Source organism: Gallus gallus, chromosome 3 (assembly GCF_016699485.2).
Source record: "Gallus gallus isolate bGalGal1 chromosome 3, bGalGal1.mat.broiler.GRCg7b, whole genome shotgun sequence".
Classification (NCBI taxonomy): domain Eukaryota; kingdom Metazoa; phylum Chordata; class Aves; order Galliformes; family Phasianidae; genus Gallus; species Gallus gallus.
The window spans coordinates 16850764-16860070 of NC_052534.1; the positions used below are offsets into that span (position 1 = coordinate 16850764).

Sequence of the window (9307 nt, forward strand, 5' to 3'; positions counted from 1 at the left end):
CCAACCCAACCCATCCTGTGACTCTACGTCACGCAGGGGCAATCCACTGCTGCACCATGGCAACGGACTCACAAACTGACTGCTGTAAGCCAGCGTTTGGGATGGCCTCGAGAGCGATAAACTCGGCCTCTGAAGGGACTGAGACATCAGACCGACGCTGAACGTTAAGGTGTAACACATACAGGTCGCCTTAGGCGATGCTTGAGCCTCTAGCAGTTTAAATACGGAATCCAAGCCCCCAGGAAGCCTTTTATAGCTCCTATTAAATACAAGCAGTCAACTGTCACTAGCAGCCCGTTCCAAAGGCTCCAACAGCACAACGCAACCGCCGCTCCTCTCAGCCACCGCCCCCCCGCCTTATCGCGCCGCGCCAGACGAGACTCTCGTCGCCCCCGCGCGTCACCTGACCGCGCGCCGCTGACGTCACGGGCGCGCGGGGCGGCCGTTGGCGGGGGCGAGCCAAGATGGCGCTGCTGGTGCGGGAGCCGCTGTGCTCGCGGGCGCGGCTGCGGGCGCTGCCCCCCGGCGGCGGCTCGGTGCGCGGCCTGCTGCGGGACTGCGCTCGGGAGCTGGTGAGTGGCGGCGGGACGGCGCTCTGGCCCCGCGGGCGGCCCTCCCCGGCTCGTAGGCCGGCCTCCCTCGCTGCGGTATTCCCTAAGGGTGGGCCTCGGCTGGGTGTTTCGGTTCTCGCTCGGTCGCGTGACGAATTGCTGTTTGGTTCTTTTTAGAACGTTCCCGAAGAAAGTTTGTACGCGAAGTGTAACGGGCGGCTGGCGGCCGGAGGAGACGTGCTGCGGGATGGCGCCGTGTACAGCCTGGAGCTGCGGCTGTGCGGGGGGAAAGGAGGTGTGCTTTGTTACCGCACGCAGATCGGGAAGGCCTCCAGGAAGCGAGCGGGCTGTTCTCAGGCCTGGTGCCTCTCTGCGGCCTTAACGAACGAGCTCGATGCTGTTGATATCGGGGACCGTGCCCTGGCTGCGTGTAGCAGCGAGGACCTCTCCTTCTACAGAATATGAAACACAGTAGCATGTAGTTATTGAGCTACGTGAATCCTCATGGGTTTTATTAGCCAAATGCAGTACTGCTTTGTGGTACAGTAGGCTATCTAGAGTGATTAGTATTTACAGCACTCCTTAAAGATCACTGAAGGGCATCAGTGTATAGGTATCTTCCAGCTTCTGCTTGAGAAACAGTGCTTGCTTCTTTCAGGCTGCTTAAAATTGTATTAATGTGAAGCCACGTAGTGTCTTTCTGAGGTAGCTGAGGGATGAGGCGAGACTGAGTGAGAGAGGCTAGCAGGCTCGCCTAGGAGTAGTGGCTGAGGGGCGTATAGAATCACTAAGGTGGGAAAAGCCCACTGGAATCATCACGTCCAGCCATCAAAATCTGTTCGGAGAAGCTGTATGGCATAATCACGGGCAGCTTGATGACATGGATACGACTACCTCCTAAAAAATAGGGGGTTTTTGTTTTATTTGGATGGGAGCTAAAGGGACATAGGGGAGAAGTATATTCTGGATAAACTGGGAAGGATTGAAGATGTTAAGTTGGAGATGGAGAAGATTGCAAACCGTTTTGCTGGGAGAGTCCAGGAATAGGCTCTCATGTTAGGAGTGCTGCACAGGAGGTCCTGGTAACTTTGGTGTCTGACATTAGGAGAGCAGAAATGACATGAGTGGTAAATGTTGGATGCTTTTCTTTTTCATGTATTGTTAAAACGTTCATAGTGATGTTCTAACACTGTAACTTTCAGGTTGCCCCGTATTTCAGTAACATTGAAGGAAAGTGAAGCATTGAATCGCTGTATTAGTTTTGCATAGGCGATTCTGTTATGTACTAACTCATATCAGTTTGTTTCTGTGTATCTAATTCTCGATTACTCTTTTTTGCAGGATTTGGATCTATGCTCCGAGCACTCGGTGCTCAGATTGAAAAAACAACCAATAGAGAGGCTTGCCGGGACCTCAGCGGAAGGAGGCTTCGTGATGTCAATCATGAGAAAGCGTGAGCATTTAGGCATTTTCTTAGAAGCTAGCACTGTACAAGAAATCGACGGCAGAGTTTGCTGTTAACAAAAGAGGTCACGTGACAGATGTTACAGCAGTTTTTATTTTGAATGCTAAAAGGAGGGTGGTGACGCCCTGGAACAGGTTGCCCAAGGAGGTTGTGGATGCCCCATCCCTGGAGGCATTCAAGGCCAGGCTGGATGTGGCTCTGGGCAGCCTGGTCTGCTGGTTGGTGACCCTGCACGTAGCAGGGGGGTTGAAATTCCATAATCATTGTGGTCCTTTTCAACCCAGGCCATTCTATGATTCTATGAAAATTGAAACTGTAAGCACAGATAAATGGGAATCACATAATGATTGCAGTTGGAAGGTCAACTCTAGACCTCTGGAGGTCACTTGGCCCAAGCCCGCTGCCCAAGCAGGCACACTTGGGACAGGAAGCCAGTGGTATCTTTTGGAATAATTATATTTTTGAAAAATAGAGGTGATTGTACTGCAAAGTTCTGAGAGAAGACTGATCCACACCTCTGAGGTTTCTCATCTGAGAGTCTCACAGTTCTGTCTGAAGCTGCAAGACAGTGGTACTGGTGAAAGGTGACCGTACTGCTGTTTGTGGCTTCCAGAATGAACTTTGCTTTAGCAGACTTTTTGTATCATCCTTCCATCGTTCCTGTGGGCGGTTTTGTTCTTTTCTCATTGTCTCCTATCCTAGCAAGTGGTAAAAGCACGAGTAATTGCAAAGGAATGAGCTAATAGTATGTTAAATGTTGGAGATGCTCTCATGTCCGTGGATCTGTAACCTGCAGGATGGCTGAATGGGTGAAGCAGCAAGCGGAACGGGAAGCAGAAAAAGAGCAAAGGCGCTTGGAAAGGCTGCAGCGGAAACTTGCAGAGCCAAAGCACTTATTTACAAACCCAGACTACCAGCAGCAGTGTCACGAAATGGCTGAACGGCTAGAAGATTCTGTCCTTAAAGGTACCGCAGTTTAGCCTCACTTCCTCTCCTCGAAAAATAAAGCAAGCTAAGAGCTCAGTTCAGCGTGGAATTTAAAGAAAAAAATATGGCTGACAATAACTCTTTCAGTTGAATTACATTTGAAATTCCTGGGAAATCTGTGGAATGCATTTTTCCTCTTTGTCTACTGCTTTTCTTAAATTGCACTTGGCAGCGTGACAAAGATAGATGTGATGCTCCGTCTGTGAAATATCTTGTTTCATTTACTATGCTTTGTAGCTATTTCATTTACCCACTGGTTATTCCCTTACTGGCAGCTCATAATGAAACTCGAGGCTGATTGGGATGTAGAAACTAAGAGCTCATGTCAGGAATCCAATTGTAGTGTTGACTGTGTCATAATAAAGCAGTGTAAGAAAGCTTTTGCTGCTTCTGAGATTGCTGAATCTTCAAGTTTCTGTATATACCAATAGTGATTACTTTCAGTTAGTGTCTTGGGCTGCATCTGAAATTAAAAGATAAACAGAATTTAGGGCAGACGTGAGTTGTGTATCAGTGAGGCAGACTTCAACTTTCCTTTTTAGGATTGCAGGCCTCGTCTAGCAAAGTAGTGTCACCAGAAAGCAGCAGCGGTCGGAAGCGTCCAGGTGAATCTGGGAAGAAAGGAACCAAATATGGAAAAAAGAGATGTTTTTGGTAAGTATTAGGATTCCATAAAGGTTTGAACACAGTGTAAGTTAGGTAGATGCACGTAAACAACATCTCATCTTAATGTAGACTTAAACAGCAGTGACTACATTGAGGTGATTAAATTGGAGAACAGTGTATCTAAATATTTGTAATGTACTGCTTATGCCAGGCTGGGCTTGGAAGGATTGGATGATAGCGACAGTTCAGATTCTGGTGACAGCGGTGAAGATGATTCCCCTCAGACATCTGATGGAAGCTGTCCATCGGGAAGCAGGCATAATGAAAACGCTGGAAATGCCAATGAATGTTCAAGCAGCTCTGTGGATTCGGTAGAGCACAGTCCAGCTGCCAGCGCTGCTGAGGAGGAGGCATTGCAGCAACCAGAGCTCACTGGAATAGATCAGCAGGAGGAGACCCGCACAGGTGGCCAACCTGACGTTCCAGCTGATGAAAGCAGTGAAATGACAAAGGCACCTCTGCAGGAAGAGGCCCAAGAAAAGAGTGAAGTAACTCAGACTATGAAGGAAGAAGAGCAAGAAAACGTTTCTTCTAAGGCCCAGGAAACAAATCAGTTACCAAGCACAGTAAGTATGAAGTGGTACCAAATGTAGTGTATTTTTCTTCAGTTGCTTGTACTTGGATCACTTTTTTTTTTTCCTGTGATCCACAAAGTGAAGAGGTAGAAGAGGGTCTGTATCATCTGAATTGAATGCATTAGCTGTAAGTGCTTGAATTAGAACCAGTCTTCCGAAGGATTTAATAGAATCTTGAGAGATGGATTCAGACCAGACATCCAAAAGTTAAAAAGGAAAAACAGCTCATCTGAAGATGGTGCATTATGCTACTTAGGTAAAGGGAATGTGCAAGTCAGTGGCAGCTGCAGCCAAAAAAGGCTCTTGGTTGAGAGTCTCTTCACTGATCCCCATTAACTCCACATGCTGAAAGCTGAATTGTAGTAAAGTAGCAGTCTTGAGAGATCCTCAGTAGAGCAGGTCAGGGCAAAACTTTCTAAGATGGAAGATTTTTAATTGCCTATAGTTTCTATTAAGATGCAGTTGCCCTTGATTGTGTAGTGTTGTTTTTCCCAAGATCTGTGTTTCCTTCCACGTAAATAGATGCACTCAGTATCACTCGTGGTTGGTGAGGGAAGGAAAATAACACCCTTCAGTAGCATGAAAGACTCCTACCAATGCTCTTTGAGACATTACCAAACACTTGCCAACTTGACTCATCTTGTTTATAATGTAATTTGGCCATAATCAGTTTTTAAATTAGAAGTTGTTACATGTAGATGTCCCCTAAACCAATCAGCTGATTAATATTTTAGTGTTTTATTTATAAAAGACTTGAGTTTAATTCCCAAACTGACACAAACTTCAGCTTTTATTTGACCATTAAAAGTCAGAAAGCAGTGGCTCCTGTACTAGAGAATTAGGCTTAATGTGTTAGGCTTCACCTGAACTTGCAAAATGTGGTGGAAGAATGATTTTGAAATGGATCATCCAGTCTATCAGGGATAGAAGCACTTCTGTATTGTTACCATACCATTAATCCTGCTGGCACTTGGGGTTGGTATCCCATCAGGAGCAGCGCTGACCATGAGATTCTTTCTCTGGCAGTAGCCAGGAGCATGCAAGGAAACAGCTTATTCTAGTATCAAGCTAAAAAATGTATTTTTTCAGCCTTGAAGAGGTTGCTTGAGTTTTCTTCCTTTGTTCAACATGAGCAGAAAGTCTCCCATCAGCTGCCATTGTCAACGGCTGAATTCTTTACGTGAAAATTTAGTACAGTTAAATGGAAAAAAGGCCAAGGCTGTAATCTGATAAGTTAGAACTTTATCATCTGTTGTACCATTAAAACAGGGAAGCTTTGAACTGGATGTTTACCATTCTCCACTGTTTACCTTTAGCTTAGTATTTGAGATGGTCTATTCTTAGAACAGGAAACTCCACCAGTCCTGTGGCAGATTGTTATTGCAGGTGGAAATATTTTTATAATAGTCCTTGATGGATGTTTTTCATTATTATTTTTAAAGTAGAACTAGAATAATGTGACAGCCAGGCTTTTTTTTCTTCTTTTATGGTCAGCAGCACAGGTTCTAATTCTGCTAGCACTGCAAGGGAGTGGTCTCAATCCCACCACTAGTGCTACTTGCTCTGAAGTCCCTTTGATGTCTCCAGCATTATACCTACCCCAGGACTAATAGGTGCTCTGTATACTGAACAAGGTGGGATTTTGTGTCCTGTTTTGGGTGTTAGGAAATTCCAGCTTTTGGGATGTCCAGTCCTTGTCTGTATTCTTCTGGGGCAAAGCTCTGACCAACTGCAGCTGGTGGCCCCTTGTTACTGCTTTTATGGGCGTATTGGTTGTATTCTGTATGTCATTACAAAGGGTCTGACAGCTTTGCCACGATGCTGGAAGCCAAGTTTAAGCTGCTGAACCACTAGGTGAGATGGTGGGCTGTTGTTTTTAGTACATTTGTCTTGGGAGTACTTAACATCCCTGGGGATAAAAACAGTGCCATCTGTTTTGTCTCCAGAATAAATTAAGTACTGTTACTATTTTTCATTATTATTCTATTTTAAATGCGTTAATTCTGCTGGAGTTACTTTAAAAATTGAGCCATGTTCATAGCATTTAAAACGAGCAGCACTTCCATCCGGGGGGCTGTGTACATCCCAAGCTTAACCCCATCTGCAGCTTGTCTGGATGTGCTGAATTGAGCCTCTGACTAGCTCAGAGATGCTGCAAGTGGTGGAGTTGTAGCAGCACAGCTGCACGTTGGGTAGGAAGCCCAGTTGAGCATTCACTGTGCTCTGGGGTGTGTTAGCACTGCCATGATTTGTGTTATTATGGCCCTGCCTCTAGCTGGGCTCAGTTTGCTTGCACACGATGCAGTATCGCTTGTCCTGAATAGCACAGACATCATTAATAATGGGAACATCCAACAGAAGTATACGTGGGGATGTTGCTCAACTTCATCTCAAAGTTTGAAGTAATTTCCTGGGTAATCCTAATTTAAGGGCTTTTGTGAAATCAAGCATTTTGTCTGTACTTGTTCTCTTCCCTCCCCCTTCAGGAAGAAAACAGTGATTGTCATGGGATGTTTTTCTCTCTGCAGGATGTGGAACCAATCGACCTGCTTGCTTTCAGTTCTGCTGCTGAAATGGAAGCGCTGGGGTTAGATAAGCTGAAGATGCAATTGATGGCCTTAGGACTGAAATGTGGAGGCACTTTGCAGGAGAGAGCAGCAAGGCTTTTTTCAGTGAGAGGTCTGTCCAGAGACCAGATTGATCCTTCCTTATTTGCAAAGCCTTCTAAAGGGAAAAAAGGGAAATCTTAAATTACTTTGTGTCTGTGTATTTTAATTTTTCTGTATTCTACTGTCACTGTGTACTGTCACAAAGAACTCTTTGGCATCTCTGGATAATTTTTTGTTTCCATTTTAATGAAGTTTAGCCGACACAACACAGAGGAAGCTGTTAAATAGCGAGTTAGTCATGTGTTCAATATTAAAGGAGTGAAATACTGCCTTGTGATAAGCTTTACCAACAGTTATAACCAATCTTAATGTAACAGAACGATCTCCCTGCAGATGGGAAGAAAGAACCCGTGTGTTTTCCAGAGAATGGAAACCATGGCACCATCCTCACCTGTTTAAAGAAGAACATCAATCCTTTCTTAGCTTTGTATTGGATCTCCTTTAGTATTTATTCCAGGAGCACAGTTAAAAGACAAACATCAGACTTGTGATTTGGGCTTAAAAGCTGAAGTTTCTTTGTATGAAAAGATTCCTATGGATGGGGGTCAGTCTTAATAAATTCTGTTCTGTGAATTAGTGAGATGTCAGGCATCAGTAACTAATTGGTAAAAATGTTTCTTTCACAAGAAGTTATATAAAGGAACTTATTTTGCTCTTTAAAAACAAATGAGTGGCTGGGGAAGAGGAAAGAATTACCTCCTAAGAAAGTAAAAAGAATGAAGTGCGTTTGCTCCTTGCTGAAGGTGAGTACGTTTCAGTGTTCATCTGAACCTGAATGGGAAATGTAGTGTCGGTTTTAACTTCTTTCCAGTGGCAAAAGCAATGAAGCAGGCACCCGAGTGTCTGCAGTGGTGGTGCTTTATCCCAGCACAGTCTGTAACCTCAGAGATGGGAGTTATCCCACAGGAGCCTTCACCACCTCGTTGGAACAGCAGCATGCTTTTATGACTGCAGGTACAGCTGCCGCTTCTTCGGGTTGAGAGGCTTTGGATTGGTGCCTCAGACTTCAGATTTTGCCACCATATGCTGAGAGTATTATGTTCATGAGCTACTTATCAGATTTCCTTGGAGAGACTTGGCCAAATAAAGATTTCCCTCCTTCTCTGCCACTGTACAAGCAGTCTGTGTAAAGTTTGGCTCAAGTGAAGTTTTGAATTGCAGTACAGGCAGGAAATGGGCTTCCCATGCTAGGGAACCAGTCCACTCGTGTGGTGTTTCATGTCTCAGACACCAGCAGTGCTTATCTACTATTTCAGTTGGCAGTGACCGCTTTGCAATCTTGTAAGCTGCTAATACAGTTTGTGCAGCAGCAGCTCCAAAACACTGGTTAATGACAGTTTATATTCAGTCACCAGTCAGCCTGTTCTGTGACTTGCCCATATGCTGGAGGCAGTTAAGGCTGGAGAGTGGTGGTCACTTCTGGTCACACCCGATCCACTCAGCACAGTCCCTGGCGTTTGACCAAACCAGAGCTCCCCTCTTGATTTTATTCATTTATTATTATTTTTTCCCCTGAGGCACTTGGTTAGGAAATGGAGATGGAGGATTTCTGGCTCTGGAGATGTATCCGCTTGAATTTTTGAGGTGAGCAGCCCTGGTGTTCCTCCAGGTGTCGCTGTGGGTTTGGGACGGCCCGGGTGGGGGGGAGCATCCCCAGCACAGCCAGCAGCCGGGGCTTCTGCTGGGCGTTCATTCCGGTTTGTAGGCGATGGTGCAGTCATACCAAGGAAAGGCTGTGAACTGGGAAGTGCGGGGTTCGTTTATAATGCAGCCTCTGATAGGCAAGTCAAAAGAGCTCCCTGTGCTCGTTTTAACTGTGAGATGGGTTTGAGTCTGCTCACTAATTGTGTGCGTGTGTGATGCATCTAAATGAAACGTTCCTTAGAAGTACAAGATACGCTATGCAAGTCTTCAGTATCCTGTTGGATCTTTCAACTGAGCATCCTGAAGTTCTGTACCAGCATTCATGAAATAATCTCGTAAGTATCCCAAGGAATTATGAAAAAGATATTTGTGCTGATGGTAATTATACCATCATATCCAATCCAGCACTGGATTCTACTTGACATAGTGGATCTACTGGATATACTTGACTTGATATCAACTCCTGGATCTACTTGACATAGTGTTCTGAAAACATAGATCGTGGCACCTGAGGCTGAAGTGTGCTTCAGCTTCTGTTTCCCTACACATGTGACTCAAAAGCAGTGAACTTGTTTTGCAGCTTATTGTTAGAACAATCTGGTTTATTTGATGAGGAGTGATTTAGATGCAGCAGGAAACTAAAAGTAATATATGGCAGGTGTTTGATACTTTATGTGTATGACTCTTTAATCTATCAGGGACTTGGAAAATCAAAGAAGGGCAAAAGAAACATGAAGACACTGCAAGTCG

General features: G+C 45.1%; 1 protein-coding gene across 2 annotated transcripts; it reads left to right on the forward strand.

The window, feature by feature from the left end:
• Positions 1 to 447: 447 nt before the first annotated feature.
• On the forward strand, positions 448 to 8027 carry SDE2 (SDE2 telomere maintenance homolog). 2 transcript variants are annotated; one of them, XM_046939560.1, is made up of 7 exons: positions 448 to 647; positions 729 to 846; positions 1893 to 2004; positions 2813 to 2982; positions 3546 to 3657; positions 3821 to 4235; positions 6773 to 8027. In XM_046939560.1, the coding sequence occupies exons 1-7, from the start codon at positions 465 to 467 to the stop codon at positions 6992 to 6994; spliced, it is 1332 nt and encodes a 443-aa protein (XP_046795516.1). In that variant the 5' UTR covers positions 448 to 464; the 3' UTR covers positions 6995 to 8027. The 2 variants fall into 2 exon arrangements, with proteins under 2 accessions (XP_046795516.1, XP_015139405.2); XM_015283919.4 differs by having other exon boundaries at positions 448 to 572; positions 6773 to 7486.
• Positions 8028 to 9307: the final 1280 nt, after the last annotated feature.

Excerpts from the sequence above, each read along its gene's own strand:
- SDE2 (XM_046939560.1), top strand. The coding sequence starts at position 465 with ATGGCGCTGCTGGTGCGGGAGCCGCTGTGCTCGCGGGCGCGGCTGCGG. Across the intron at positions 648-728 it reads GGCCGGCCTCCCTCGCTGCG|AACGTTCCCGAAGAAAGTTT; the intron begins GTATTCCCTAAG and ends GGTTCTTTTTAG. Across the intron at positions 4,236-6,772 it reads CAAATCAGTTACCAAGCACA|GATGTGGAACCAATCGACCT; the intron begins GTAAGTATGAAG and ends TTCTCTCTGCAG.